Below are 15,338 nucleotides of genomic sequence, written 5' to 3' on the forward strand. Positions count from 1 at the left end.
CATAAATCTCTAAAATAAACTGACAAGGCAAAAATAGTGCCAACCTTTTCCGCCGCAAACATTCGAGAAAAGGTTAGCACTACTTTTCTGACCTGTCAATTAAGTTTCGTTCAGAGATTTTGTACTACAGAATTGGCAACTTAATCAAATTTTTCCTATTCGCTTGCAGATGTTCAATGGGAATCCGATACCGGGCGCTAAGGAGCCATTGCTAGTAAAGTTCGCCGATGGAGGCAACAAGAAAAAAGCTCTGTATAAGCAGAACGACAACAACGGCCGATCGTGGCGAGACAACAATGAATCAATCACTCAGGTAATAATACAACCGCAATTCATATTTCCTTACTACTTAAACAACGCGTTATGAGTTCTATATTTACCGCGCTCATGGTTTCTCAGTTTTACTTATTCTTTCTTTCAATGTTTAGTTTAGAGTATCTGAAGATAAGGTGAAGAATTGGATGGGACTGCCCAATAGGGTTTGAAATGTAACGTTTATAGAATCTCTAACCATTCTCAAAATAATGAGGCAGAATCAATGGCAGTAATTGGGTATTTGATATCATGAACCAAAAATTTTGAAACCGATTGCTGTATGACCTAAATCGCGAAATTAAATGATATCCACGCACATGAAAATGTTTTATTTTCCAGGCCATGAGCGTTACTGGAGTGTACACATCCGGTGTGGCGGGGACAGGCGCCGGTGGGGAGTGCGCGGGGGTTTACCGCGGCAGCGGAGTATATGGCGTGGCAGCCTTCCACCCCCAACTGCACCATCACCACCACGCCGCGCACCCTGCTGCCTGGCTGGCACCGTACGCGGCTCTGCTGCCGCCGCACCACGCCCCGCACGCCGCGCATCCCGCTCACCCCGCAACTATACCCATTGACACCGTGCCTAGCCAATACGTAAGTGATTGCGTTCACTGCGGTTTTCTCATTCTTCCAAGGTAGAACATTACGTCCTCGGACCTAATGAGTCTGAGTTCTATGGACAACTATGAATTAGCATTTCACCCGAGCTCACATCTCATAGACGTCATGGTACAAAATGGAATGAAATTCTTATTCTTTCCAAACTGTGTTATTCCCATAAGTTATTTTGGGTGGCCAGTTTGAAAATGATTAACATTTTAACATCCTACCACAAAGACGGGCTGCCAAGCAATTTAGCGTAATGGAACGATGTCCCGTAGAAGCCGATTGGTATGGATAACCTTACCTTCTTACAAGTTAGCCTTCTTACAAGTTATCGTCATTAACCACCAAATGCAGTCAAGTGCTAAACTTATAATGATTAAAAAAAAGTCTGCTATGTACAACAATTTAAACAAAAAATATTATATTTAATATGTTTTTAGTACAAATAAGAACAAACGTCTCATTTTGTTTGATTGCGTGACCCCAAAAAACAAATGGAAAGTACCGACTCCCAAAGGGAATAAACATAAGGGCAAAAAATTTATCATAGGTCGATTTGTCGAAAAATAATTAATTGTACAAGCCTGTAAAACCGCAGACAAATCTTGGCGAATCAAGTTGTTTGTCAAATGAAGTTGTTCTTTTTCGACACTCATGATACTCCAGTCAACTTGGTAATCGCAGAAAACAGTCATATCAAAAAGAATTTTAACGACCGAAGGCTTTTCTGTTTTCCAGGTAAACTGGGACAGCTTAAGGCCGGAAAATGAGCTATACGTGAGTGTAAATTATTTGTTAACGCTCGCTCTAAAAATTCACTGCTTCTGTCAATGTTTGTAACGCTAGACGTTTGCTGAGTTTGTTGCAAATGAAAATTATTATTCACCCGCTACTCATAATAAACGTGCCGCTTTTTGGGGATACACTGATAATTTGTTAAGTTTTATAAATATACCATGCAAGCATACTCAATTTGCTATCTTAAACTATCTACTTGTCAAGGAAGAATACACCTGTTGAAGTGTACCTATTATGTTGTTTCGATGTGTGCAATCATCAAGATATAAGGCTATTTATATAAATATAAAACAAATATAACTTATACATTTTTCACCTTTTCGTGCAAGTTAATTTGATCTGTTGTAAAAAATAATCTACTTTAGAAAGGAGACACCCATATAATATGTGTAAAAATTTTGATTGGGAATCATTTACATTTTTATTTGACAGCCGGTTGGCGCAGTGGGCAGCGACCCTGCTGTCTGAGTCCAAGGCCGTGGGTTCGGTTCCCACAACTGGAAAATGCTTGTGTGATGAACATGAATGTTTTTCAGTGTCTGGGTGTTTATCTGTATATTATAAGTATTTATGTGTATTATATTCATAAAAATATTCATCAGCTATACTAGTACCCATAACACAAGCTACGCTTACTTTGGGGCCAGATGGCGGTGTGTGTATTGTCGTTGTATATTTATTTATTTAGCTTTAAGGCTATTTAGACACGTATATAAATCAAATATGTAACAATATGAACACCTATTAATTATAATGTTTTAAACATTGTCGTGCACGCTTATTATATCAGTTGTAATAAACAGTACAAAAAGATACACCTACATAATATGTAGACAAAATTCTTTTTTAAGACATGTAGGTACATGCGTGATGAAGATCATCTAGATATAAGGCTATTTAAAAAGGTATAAAAAACAAATATTTAATATTAATCAAACATGTAGTACAGTTAATTTACAACGGTCCGTTTGTCGTTTCAGTATTTCACTTCGCACCCGTACCAGTACTTCACGGGGCCCACTCCGCCGATCATCCAGATGCCGATGGAGAGCGAGCACGCGTCGACGGCGGCGTCTCCCGACGAGGCCTACCAGCCGTACCCGCCTCCCAAGTAGACCCTAAGCCACGCTACAACAATTCATGCTGTACACGAGCCAAAAATCAAAGCAACTGTGACTTTTACAATGTTAATTTGTTTTAGATTTAATTTGCGGCCGTTATTGACTTCATCGAAAACTACGCAGGTGACGCCTCGCGTCGCCGGCGCCTGTAGACTATGAGCCTAACGTTTTTTGTTGGCGACCGTTGCCTCGACTTTTTGTTTTATCGATGGGCTTGTCTCCGATCCTCTTGGCTTTACGCTGATCGTGCGATTCGCTGTGATGTTTTGATGAGGTCTTTTGACGGTTCGAGGAGAGGATTTGATGTATAGATTATAGCTGCAATTTTAATATGTGTTTTTACATTATAATTTTATTTTTTGTTTTATGAAAATTTTAATGTAAGATTTTAGGCGCGGTTTTTAACATGTTGACACGATTATTTAAGATAGTTAGGTATTTATTTTAGCATAGTTTAATTTCAATGAATTTTAAAATTTATTTTTGAAAAGATTTTTTATCACAAACTTATTATTTAAATTGCGGACTAAAATAATATAAAATCAAACAAAACGATGTGCAATCTGGATTATTCAAAACGTTGATAGTATATTCAAAGAGTAGAGAGTATAATATAATTTCTTTGTAACGAAAACATAATTTTCCTGGTTAAGATCGGTTAGAGAAGGAAAGCAATATCTTCGCGGTTTAGAGTAGAAATGTAGAGGAAATGGTCATATCATGTGGAAACAAATATATATGCTACCAAATTGTAAAGTATGAAGTGAACGACTTATGTGTTATGATAGAAAAGGTTTATCACAGTTTAGACGTCGTGCAAATAAATGATTATTGCGAAGATTAAAAATCTTTCGTGACATTTTGTATTTTTAAAATACAAGAGGTACCGTTGCATTATATGGGCGGAAGAAACAGCAAATAAAATATTTTAACCTTTCGATAAGACATTTAATAGTTGGTGTAGGTATTTTTGACCACCACGTGGGACTATGGTCGTGATTAATGTATGTATATGTTCAAAATGTGTTTGGCATGGTGCTTTAGTCGTTTTTATTTGGAAAATGATACTATACATATAAACTATACAGTATTATCTACATTATTCATTCATACTGGTGCAGTCTTCCAAGAACCGCATGTACCTATTTTTAAAGCACTTTATTGAATATTGTATCAGTTTAGAATTTCTGTTGAATATCACATCACACATTATTTCATGGACTAACTACTCAGAGCGCAAATGAATTCTATGGCATCAATAACTCATCCCATTTATGTTCTTGAGTGCACATTATCGCTGCTCGCCATCATTATCACATTACTATCACAATTCGACTATAATTTTAAAAGCGGCTTGATAAATCTTGTAATAACTGATTATTTTGAAATACATAATAATTGAAAACGTCGTTGCCAAACCCAACTACAGACTGAACTTATGTATACCGTAAACTTCCAGATAGTTATTTCTTGATCCATGTTATGAGTCATATGCAAAGCAACCCAAGGATAGCTTAACAGACGTATCCCGCCATCGGACGCGTGCCCGGTATCGTTTGCATTGCGCTACGCGTGCGACAGGCGGTTGAGACGCGAGCGACTACGGGTCGTGTAAAGGCAACATTAGCAATAAGCAGTTGTAAATTCTATTTATACATTTTACGAGTCTATACAAATTTTTGTACGTTAAACTCATATTCGAAATACGTGAATAATGATGTGATCCTTTTTTGAGAATCATGTACTGAATCAACCGTAGTTGTTATTTTTAGGCGGTCGGCACATTCCACTAGATGACATCAAACAAAAATTCCACGATTGATTTCCACATTATAAAATGTAACGGATTCGAAATCCAAAGTATGAACGCCGTTTTGGTGTAAATGAGAACATTTTGTACCATCGCGTAGGTTTTGGGTACACTTTATGACTTTATATAAAATTTGATATTTTTATATTAAATATATATAAATTATACATGGATATGTATACATGTATATACATTGTTGATGGGTACGAGTAAAAACCAACTATATCGCAACTGTTTAATTCTATTTTGGCACGTCGAGAGTTTCATCAGAACCAAAGTATACAAATCATTAAAGTCGAGTAAAAAGTAGGGAAATATTTATACAATCCAGGGACTGATGACTAGCTAAATGTTTGATATATTAACTGTATTTTAACTGACGATTAAGCTATAACTTCTTTATTCAAAACCTGTGAACCGACTTTAATAATAAATAAATACAGGAACTGAATTAGATGAAGACAGGTTTTGAATGAACGATGTAGAGGTTGAACGAATTAGTAGATTTGTTATTTGTTTCACATAAACTTTCAGGAATAGACTGAAATTTGAATAATCGACTAACAAAATAATAAAATGCGTTTTCTGACATTTAGATGAAACTTAGCATGTGGCATTCATACACTTTTAATCTTATTTTTTGACTACTGTAGAGAAGGGCCGAATTCAGTGTAGGTATTTGCTGTTAACAGTGAGGTCAATGACGATACGACAACGGCCAAAAAAAACTTATCGGACTGTCTGACTGTACGTTCAGGCTATCTTTACTGTGTAGATGAACAAAGCTACTCTACAAAAGACCTCGATACAAAAGGGTGATGAAAGTGAGATTTTTTACTAATATAACTTTGCACTGAACTTATATTAACTCCGTAGATCAGTTTTATAATTTCTGATCGAGCCAAATGTTTTGAACTGATAAATACCGCCTTTAAATCTTGAACTTAAAAGACCTAATGAGTGCGATGTATTACAGATATCGCGTGGTAGTTAAGTGAAACAATTGTGTAGTGTTCGAAGTACACTGTGGCTTCCTATAAAGCAGTCTTCCGATAGATATTTCCGATGTGCATTTAATCGAACTCATTGTGTGAATTTATTAATTCATTTAATTTTTTCATATGTTTTAGTCATAGAGATGGCTATAAAATTGTTCCCTCCCGTTTTGATGTCCTTTTTTAAAGAGTATGTATATTGTTTTCATTCCACAGTGCAGATTGATGTTCCCCAGATATAATAAGGCAAATTAGAACCATAGAGTTATTTGAAACGTAGCGTAGTGTGGCACGACTGACGGGGTCGTGACGTGTGCGGGTAGCTGAACAGCTAAACACCGTCAAAAGCAGATGAATTATTTTTCTAATGCTTTCCTTCCATGTTGAGCAATAAAATTAATTTGATGGTAGTGCCTTCAGCTTCGTTAAAAGCAATGAACGGATAACGATACAATATAGCATTGCATGTGCTTTACACGATATTTTTACAGGTAATAAGAGGACTTACCGTATTCATAAACGTAGTAATAATATTAAACACTTGTGGTTTAAAGTATTTTGTATTAACTGAAGCGTAATAATGTGGCTGTCTAATCGTTGCATTTTTCACACATGATGTATTTGAATTTGGATGCTAAAATCTTAGATGTTCCTAGTTACGCACTTCGACATTCTAGACATGTGTGATCAATATACGTTACAATGAGATTATTGAGATTTGTTATATTGTATAGTGAGAGCTACTCAAAACTAGAAGCACAAAAACGAGGAACCAATTCCTAAATACCAAAACGATACAACAGAACAAAAAAATCATGTCGATGAATAGAAGTGTTAAGTAAATGTTTTTCTAAAAATAAGTCATTTAGATTTAAGAGAATGTTGATACGTTATTCGAAGGTGGAGTGTAGCTGGTGGAGCGAAGACGAATTGAAGGCTAGCTTTAGTGTTAGGCTTAACTATAGATAGGTTAGCATAGCAAAAAAAATGTTTCGACGCTAAGATAGATAGATTAGAGCCCTAGAATAATCCGGAGAGGGTGGCGCGCGGGCCCAGGTCGACTCTAGGGTAGTTTCCTTTGTTAGTTTATTAAATAATTTAATTTGAATGGACTGAGGTCGGGGCGGGGCCGCGCGCCCTCGCGCCGTAGCGTAAGTGAATTAGTGAACACATTTTTGGATAAGTTTCAGTTGAACAAGTTTGCTTTCATCTCTTTTGTTATGTAGTTGACTAAGTGTAAAGAAAGAAAACTAAATGAAAAAAAACAGTCAGTGGGAAGTGTCGATACGAATGTTTTTGTCCAATGTGTATTAAATATAGTGTGGTGTTCTACCCGGCAGACTAGTCTAGATAGTAGAATAGTTTAGATAAAAATTTAGTTAGGTAGCCTAGAATACGAAATGCAAAAAAATAAAACTTCATAAAATGTAAAAAAAAAGATGAAATTGTTGGTAAGAAAGAATATTTTTAAGGGACATGTTGCTTCGTTGTGTTATGATGTGGGATTTGGCATAACTATGGTAATAGTGTAAAGGCATTTCTCGCAGAGAAACACATAGAGGAAAGTTATGTATCTATTTTGTTACAAAGTGTTTGCAAGTTTCTATATTGTGCTATGAGCATTTTATGTGACGCGCATTATTTATAGTTATGCTGAATGGAGACTAAAATAATATATAAATAAAAACAAAATGGTACTAAGAAGCATGTTTTATTGTGACGAGTCATGTTCCTTTGCATTGAACATATTTTGTAAGAGCAAATGATTGAAATAAAACAAGCAAAACCAAAACTCGTAAATTATTTCACACTTTCCCCCCACCCCCCGAGCATAAACAAACGATAACTCTCAACAGCACGCTACGATCTCAAAAGTGCATATTTTACATTGATATGTTATAAATTCTCAAGTCGTAAGCCATAGAGAGGTTTCTGAAAATTATTAACGAACGAATAAAGAACCGTCTTTTTTTAAATAATAGGTTTTACCGGCAGATTTAATATATTTAAAAATAATCTCTGTTCTATTCAGAATACATAGTAGTTGCAAAACAGAACATTTGCGTCATCAGCGGCTATCGAAATAGCTTCTCTAATGGCGCAATCAGTGGCGTGCACTGGGCTTCTCACCAGGGTATGCATACAGCAGGAAAATTGCATAAATCGGCTAGAATTCTCCTCTTATACGATTTAATTTTAGGGTAAGCAGTGCTTTTGTGCATGTATCAAGTGCACGTCACTGGCAGCAATAAGTAAGAAATTGGCTCACAGCCGCGCTGCTTACCTAAGGTAATATTAACTTACACTACCCTACTATAGTGTGAGCCGAATACAACCTAAATACCATCATGCAAGACTTAAAGGACTTATTAAATAACTTAGCGAGGGATTTAGCCATGTGGCTTGTGCGATCGCTGCTGATACCATTTAACGAACCTCGAATATTCAGGGGGAAAACAAGACTTATGAGAAGGGAATACTAAAACCAACGTACGCGAACTTCCAAGATTATTATTATTATTATATAATAGACTAAGCAGCTTTCACTTATGCGTCTATATCATTTCTTGCGCTCTTTCTCTTTTTGATGTTTATCCAGACTATTCTTAAACTGATTCAGTGATTCTGCAGTCACTACATCTTCAGGCAAGGCATTCCACATTTGTATAACTCTGCTCTATTGCTGATAAAGTGCTTGGAAGGATTAGACGATGCCTGCTGATATTCAGCTTTGAGACCATAGCCCCTTAATCTGGGGTTACTCTTTTTAAAATTGATATTATTTCCTCAAAATTTGGAATGTTGTAATACTTATTTAACGACGAGCTTTACTGCGAGTAATCAACACTCCATGATATATTAAGAAATGCAGAAAATTAAACTAAGAAAGAATAAAATCTTAAAATCACATCTACGTGTGTATGTGTGTGCGTATGAATTATTATTCTAATATTATCTAAGACCATTCAACCTTCTCTCTGTTGCCATAGTAATCTGTGATTTCATTTGCCCTTAATGTAAACAAAGCTAATATTATGGTAGTCACTTCGTATTACTTTACGGGTATTTCTCTTCAAATATTGATCTTAGAATCGAAGCGTTGATAGCCCTTGCCCATAACTTTCGGAGAGCCGAGTTCGAATCCCAGCACGCACCTCTTACATTTCTAAGTTATGTGCGTTTTAAGCAATTAAAATACCACTTGCTTCAACGGTGAAGGAAATCATCGTGAGAAAACCTGAGCGCCTGAGAGTTCTCCATAATGTTCATAAAGTTGTGTGTAGTCCACCAATCCGCACTGGGCCAACGTGGTGGACTACGGCCTTAACCCCTTCTCATTGCTGGACGAGACCCGTGCCCTGTAGTGGACCGGTATTGGCCGAAATATAGCGATTATTGTTAAAGATCTCGGAAATAATCATATAATCGTAGACTACTATTGATGATCAATAATAGTTATATCAATAATAGACTGTATGATTAAAGTACTTTTTTATACCTAAAAACAAACACCGGGAAAAGAGATCCAGAATTAACGCGGACGAAGTCACGAGCAAAAGCAAGTATTTCTAGCAATATTGGGAAAACATTGAAACGAATATTTACTGCCAACATATATTTTATTAGATAATAAATTCTTAAACTAACCAATTCACGCATTGGCTGTTGCGTGCTTCGACTTAAATATCCTCAGGGTGTTATCACAGGACCCACTGATGAGAAGAGCAGGATTTGTCCAATCACAGCATAGGACTTTATCTTCGTGGCCGCTTAGATCGTATAAAGGTGTTTTTGGGCTACATTTAAAAAATGAAAAACATTTTATTGATTGTTCATTAAAAAATGCAGAAAATAGCGTGTAGTTTTGTTTTTACCACTTAAAGGTAACTTGACTGCGATCTCACTAATGGTAGGTGACCGATTTGTGGTATAGTAGCTATATTCGATGTTAAAGAGGTATCGGTTACTACGCGGCATCATTCCAGAACGCTAAATCACTTTGCGGCAAGTTTTAGTCTTGGGTAGGGTAGCCAAGGTGAGTAGCCAACCTACCGCTAAACCGCTCAGACACACAGGCAGTCAGGCAGACAGGCAGACAGACAGACAGAAAGACCGACGCACGCACGCACACACACACACACGCACGCACGCACGCACGCACGCACGCACGCACGCACGCACATTAAATAATCTCTGCTGAAGATGGAGTTATGTTACCAAAAAATATTCACTCACTAATTCCACTTAAAAATTGATTAAAAACCGCATTTAGAAGTTTCTTGAAAATTAGGCATACCTTCTGGTCTCCCATAGCTTCACTTGTCCATCATAGCCCGCTGAAAGGAACAGCGTATCTCTAGTTTTGGACCAACGCACTGACTGAACCCAACCGGTGTGTGACGTGTATGTAGTTTTCACAATACTATCTGAAATATCAAATATTATATAATTATAAAATATTAATAAGAGCCAGTGTAACAGTAATTTTGTAAACTGGTAAATAATCTTTTAATAACTATGCTAATAATTTTTATATCATTAATGAATCGTTTTCCAGAAATAATTAAAATTGCAATAAACATTCACAGCCAGTGGCGTGCATAGAGGATACCCTCTACACACAGTAACTCACTGGAAATGTAGTTTCCAAATGTAACTTTTAGAACATTAGAGGTAAAATAATCACTGTCACCTAGACTAACCGCCTGTTTGAGAAACACTACTAAAGTGGAGTGGTTGTGTACTGGTTTCTTTATGTTCTTTTTCTGTGTTTCCAAGTTTGTCCATAAAAAATCCTCATTTTTTCTGCAACTCTTTGTTCTCATTATATTAATCAATCAAATTTGCCTACGGTTTAGTTTACCTGTAGATCTGGGATCGTAGAGTCGTATGTGTCTATCCGCAGACGCTGTTACTAGGCTGTTACTCAGTGGTGACCAATCCACATCAAAGAAAGCTTTATTGCCTGTAAATAAAATCAAATATATCAAAATATAATTGCAGAACTTTTTAAGTTTACCACTAAAAAAACAATAATTATTCACCATTTAGTTTATATGCTATTTTAATAACAATTCGGTATAAGAATGAAATAAAACTTGTAATAGTAACACATAAGCGTGTTCCTACTTACAATTTCAAGACTGCAAAGCAAATGAAATAAAATTGCTGAATCGATTTTACTACGAAAACTATCTTTTGCGCACATTCTTCTGCATTTATACTAATTTGTTTCCTGGGATAAAAAGAGTAGCCTGAGTACTCTCCAACCTTTCAACTAACTATATGCTATAAATGATTTATTGCATGTAAGGATGTACCTGCAATTTCCTGTTTAATGCCACCAAGTTCACAATCCCATATCTTCAGCAAATGATCCCAGCCACTTGACACAACAGTGTTATAATCCATCCATTGCACTCCTGAGACCGCCTCCCTGTGGCCTTTTAATGTTGTTAAAGGTTCCTAAAACAAAAAAAATTGAGCATAGACCTGCCACGCTGCTCTAATGCTGGTCGGCGGTTCTTATCGATGATCACATATGATGAAAAAACCGGGACTGATAACTTATCGTGTTCTCCGATGCATGTGGGTTGCACTGCCAATTTCTTAACTCCAAGCTATTTCTGAAAAGCTTACTGTAATATTGTTCTTTTTCAGAAAACCTGAATACAAACTTTTGGCTTCACCTTGTTATCCTTCATTAAAATGCTCACCACTAGACTTACAATGTAGTTTAGTTGAGACAATCCAACTCCTCAAAAATACAGATATTAAGAAAAGAACAGCATGGAAACTTAAAAACAGACATTGGAGCTTATGCCCGTTTTCACTAAACCTAGGAGTCGACTTAATCGGATGCCTAATTTATTTGATTCCTAGAGAAAAAAACGTTTCACGAACTCTTACGTGATATCTAACGACGTTAGGCGCCGCCTAAAGTTACGACACCGATTACGCGAATCGTAAAGTTTAGGGGACTTATAAACTGACACTTGACAAATGATAAAAATATAAATTCGTTTTGTTTTAATAACCTAAAATTGATACGAAAAGAGAAACATATGATAATTCAGGCACAAAATACCACACCTTATGGCAAGAGCCATAGACAAGTTAGGTTAAATGAGTTGCCTAGTGAAAATCGATTGGTGAAAGGTAAATGTATGCCTAGAAATCCTATTTGATTAGACGTTGCGTACTTGTCTTGCATTGCTATCGATAGTGAAAATGGGCATTAGATTTGTTTAATTGCAGATAAGAGTTTAGTAGAATACAGAACATACAGAATTTTCTTCCTTTCTTTAGTACTGAAACTTAATAAATTTACTTTATCTGATCTTGATAGTACCTTTAACACAAAACTTGATTGTATGACTATCACATTCAACTTACTCTAACGTTTCCTTGTTCAGGTTTACTTTTCTTCTTGACGGGAACATTATCTTCATCAGACAGACCTGAAAGTAATAGGTGTTTTACTATCATAATTATAACAATCATAATAATTATTCTTTATCAAAACACATAGTTTGCAGCAGCAATGTGCAAGTGCAAATCTTTGAAAGCACCAATCCATTTTGAAAAATCTTTTTTGCATTTAATAGCACAATTTTAGAAGATTTATGAAATATTGTATGAGGAAAATTTACCAAAAAGAAATTGTGCACTAGATTTATAAAAAAGACATTCTAGGAAATGTTAGAGCAGCACATAATTTTATTAAGCTGCTTACAGGTGCATGGTTATTTACTACCCCATGCAAAAATGCAGTGTACCCTAAAATATTATTCTATTAAATTACCTAATGCTTGCTTGAAAAGCTAGCCATTGCCATTGTGAATAAATAAATAAATAAATAAATAAATATACTACGACAATACACACATCGCCATCTAGCCGCAAAGTAAGCGTAGCTTGTGTTATGGGTACTGAGATAGCTGATGAATATTTTTTTATAAATATAATACACATAAATACTTATAATATACAGATAAACACCCAGACACTGAAAAACATAATAATAATAACTTACTTGCACTCCAAAGACAGACATTATTGTCCCAGCTGCCAGTGGCAAAGCGGTTGGCATCTACTGAGACTGAAAGGCACTCCACACCCTTATCATGTCCTCTACATGTCACCACACAGTCCACAGAGTTGCCAGCCACATTCCAGACCCAAAGCATTGTAGATTGATCATGGGAACCACTGGGGGAATATAGGAAGGATTATATACAATTATTCAAAAGGGTAACAATTTTTTTTTCAGTTTCTATATAGTGTCATTATACCTACATTGTTTCTGTTATTTTCCTATTATATATGTAGATTTTATGTACATTAAATAGGGATGAAGTTCAATAACATTAAAATTTTACTGAACTCAATACCATAATATGCAATAAATAAAAGCTTACATTTGCCTCACAATTCCTGTTGACCCAAGCATGGATATGTTGTTGAATAAGACAAAATGTATGTGAGAATGCAATGTGGGATAAAAGAGATTAGTTAGGGTGATGATGGCAGCCCAGTAGGTAAGGCTGGAAGAAATCTCTATGAAGCGATAAGGCCGCCAAATTGTATATATTGTTTTGTTATACTTTTCTTTTTTTATGTCCTTTTTGTGGTATGCAATATAAGTATATTCATTCATTCATTCATTCATTCAGGCTTTCCTTTCGTGGAGACTGAATTTGAGCCCTGGTACGCACCACTGACTTTTCAAAGTTATTTGCGTTATTAATTTAAGCAATTCAAATATCCCCTTGCTTTAAAACATCATGTGTGCAGGATAGTGAAGGAAAACATAATGAGGAAATCTGCATGGAGAGTTCTCCATAACATTCTCAACAGTGTGAAGACTACTCCTTCTGATAGGAGACCTGTGCCCTGTAGTTGGCCAGTAATAGGTTGAAGATGATGATTATTATAATACTAATAATATATCTTTCATACCTGACAAATACTGCCTGACTGTCATTAAAAGAGACCCATGAAACAGCTTTAACTGGGGATGTGTGTCCAGGTATGGCAAGTTTATGTTGGCCTTTTGTATTCCAAATATGAACACTATTGTCATAGCTCCCAGATAGAATCCTAGAAAGTAAAAATACATTTAACTATAACACATTAATAGCAATAAAGATTAATTTTAATGCATTATTCATTGTTCCCATTTTTATAAATGAGACATAATACAGCCCCATAGGCACACACAAATAGGTAAGTATTTACAAATAGTAACCCTCCCAGTTTACCAAGTTTGAGACTTATAAGTTTTTAGTTCTCCAGCAGAGTATCACACCAATTGGATAGATAATGTGTAGACTGATTTATTAATCATTCATCAGATATTAATCTCTATTTCACTATCTGCACTATCTGCTATCCGCTGTAAGGTCTTCTTCACCTATTCTATTCCCAATTTTAAGTAGTCCCCTTTAATTAAAGCTGGTCTCCTCCTCCACTCTAACATGTATAGACACTGTATTAAATAAGTGCACCTTGATTTATAAGTGGGGTTAATAGAAAAACTAGTTAATATAAAGGCCCATCAACTAGGAGTTTGATTTCGTTATTGTTTCTCACATACTAACCAATTTCCATGTGTATGAACTGCAGAAACCCAGTCATCATGCATCAAACAATCCTGAGGACTTGGTGCTGGGAATCTCTCTAAGTATTCAATTTCTAAAGTGTCTTCAGTGGATAAACCCTTCTCCTGCAAGTGTTCTGCGACTGACGACACTAGTAGCTCGCTACATATTAAAAAGTCAAATTCTACCGCCTTTTCTAAGGTTTTGTTAGATTCTTTCAATAATGCATTTAGTAGTGTATTCAACTCTGAGGACTGAATGTTACTTTGAATTGCGTACGGACTGTCCGAAACTGCATATCTGTAATAAAGTTAGTGTTATTTATAGCATTAAAAATCGAGTTGTTAAGAAAACACTTCGAAACGATTTCATATTTTTGATACATACTGTTCTTGTTTGGTTATGAAACGAACTTGTAACTGTGCTTCACCTGCGTCACTAGCCATAGTTTTATTTCAAGCAAATCCAATTGTTTGTGTGTTTTATTAATTCAAAAAGTAGTAATTATTCGGAAAATAAACAAAACATGTGGTCTTGAACTCTTGACAGCATACGCATTGGCTTCAGGTTTGACAAATGATGTGTCAGATTAATTAAACAGACTGCCACAGGGCACAGGGACGTTAATACATACGATTTGAGACATTTTTTTAAAGAAATAGCTTTAAGGCTTGGCAAGTGTATGCTTTAAAATTTGGCATAGTACTTGTGTGCTCATTAGAAATCATGCTAATTTTACTTATCATTGTAGATATGTCTAAGAAAAACTGTAAAACAGACACTTCAAGTAATAGGATACAAAAAGTAGCCCTAGTGCTAAGTAGCAATCTCTGCCAGGCAACGATAAGGGCGTATACTAAAAAAACATACATACGAATAACTCCATACATACATAAACCAGACTACACACATTAATCAGTACTTTTAAAAAAAATTATGAGTCATCATAAGACTCCTGGCAAATGTGAAACATTGAAATTTATATGCTTAATAGGTATATCCAAAAAATAGCAGATTACGTCAGGAATCAGATATGGCATAGTGAAAACATAAATCATCACAAATTTGTTCCATAAAATAATGCTTA

General features: G+C 35.7%; 2 protein-coding genes across 5 annotated transcripts in view; one reads left to right on the forward strand and one right to left on the reverse strand.

The window, feature by feature from the left end:
• LOC120629014 (protein alan shepard) overlaps window positions 1-7,440 on the forward strand; it is a 145,605-nt gene extending 138,165 nt beyond the window's left edge. For 2 of the 4 annotated variants that reach the window (XM_039897735.1, XM_039897737.1), the window contains exons 7-10: window positions 170-313; window positions 655-912; window positions 1,663-1,701; window positions 2,703-7,440. In XM_039897735.1, the coding sequence (XP_039753669.1) occupies window positions 170-313; window positions 655-912; window positions 1,663-1,701; window positions 2,703-2,837 (576 nt within the window). In that variant the 3' untranslated portion in view covers window positions 2,838-7,440. The remainder of the gene's footprint in view (window positions 1-169; window positions 314-654; window positions 913-1,662; window positions 1,702-2,702) is intronic. The other 2 variants (XM_039897738.1, XM_039897734.1) reach the window with 1 other exon arrangement.
• Window positions 7,441-9,249: 1,809 nt separating this feature from the next.
• On the reverse strand, window positions 9,250-14,832 carry LOC120628993 (ribosome biogenesis protein WDR12 homolog). Its single transcript, XM_039897702.1, has 9 exons — window positions 14,639-14,832; window positions 14,252-14,551; window positions 13,611-13,751; window positions 12,685-12,860; window positions 12,045-12,109; window positions 10,970-11,114; window positions 10,513-10,614; window positions 9,946-10,075; window positions 9,250-9,445 (listed from the first exon to the last, which is right to left on the reverse strand). The coding sequence occupies exons 1-9, from the start codon at window positions 14,695-14,697 to the stop codon at window positions 9,301-9,303; spliced, it is 1,263 nt and encodes a 420-aa protein (XP_039753636.1). The 5' UTR covers window positions 14,698-14,832; the 3' UTR covers window positions 9,250-9,300.
• Window positions 14,833-15,338: the final 506 nt, after the last annotated feature.

The sequence above is a fragment of the Pararge aegeria genome, chromosome 13 (genome assembly GCF_905163445.1).
Source record: "Pararge aegeria chromosome 13, ilParAegt1.1, whole genome shotgun sequence".
Taxonomy (NCBI): Eukaryota; Metazoa; Arthropoda; class Insecta; order Lepidoptera; family Nymphalidae; genus Pararge; species Pararge aegeria.

Bases quoted from the DNA above. Each gene is read 5' to 3' on its own strand.
- LOC120628993 (XM_039897702.1), bottom strand. From the start codon at position 14,697: ATGGCTAGTGACGCAGGTGAAGCACAGTTACAAGTTCGTTTCATAACC. The intron at 12,861-13,610 runs GTATGAAAGATA...ATATTCCCCCAG, and splicing joins AGTCAGGCAGTATTTGTCAG to TGGTTCCCATGATCAATCTA. The intron at 11,115-12,044 runs GTAAGTTGAATG...TTTTTGTTTTAG, and splicing joins CTGAACAAGGAAACGTTAGA to GAACCTTTAACAACATTAAA.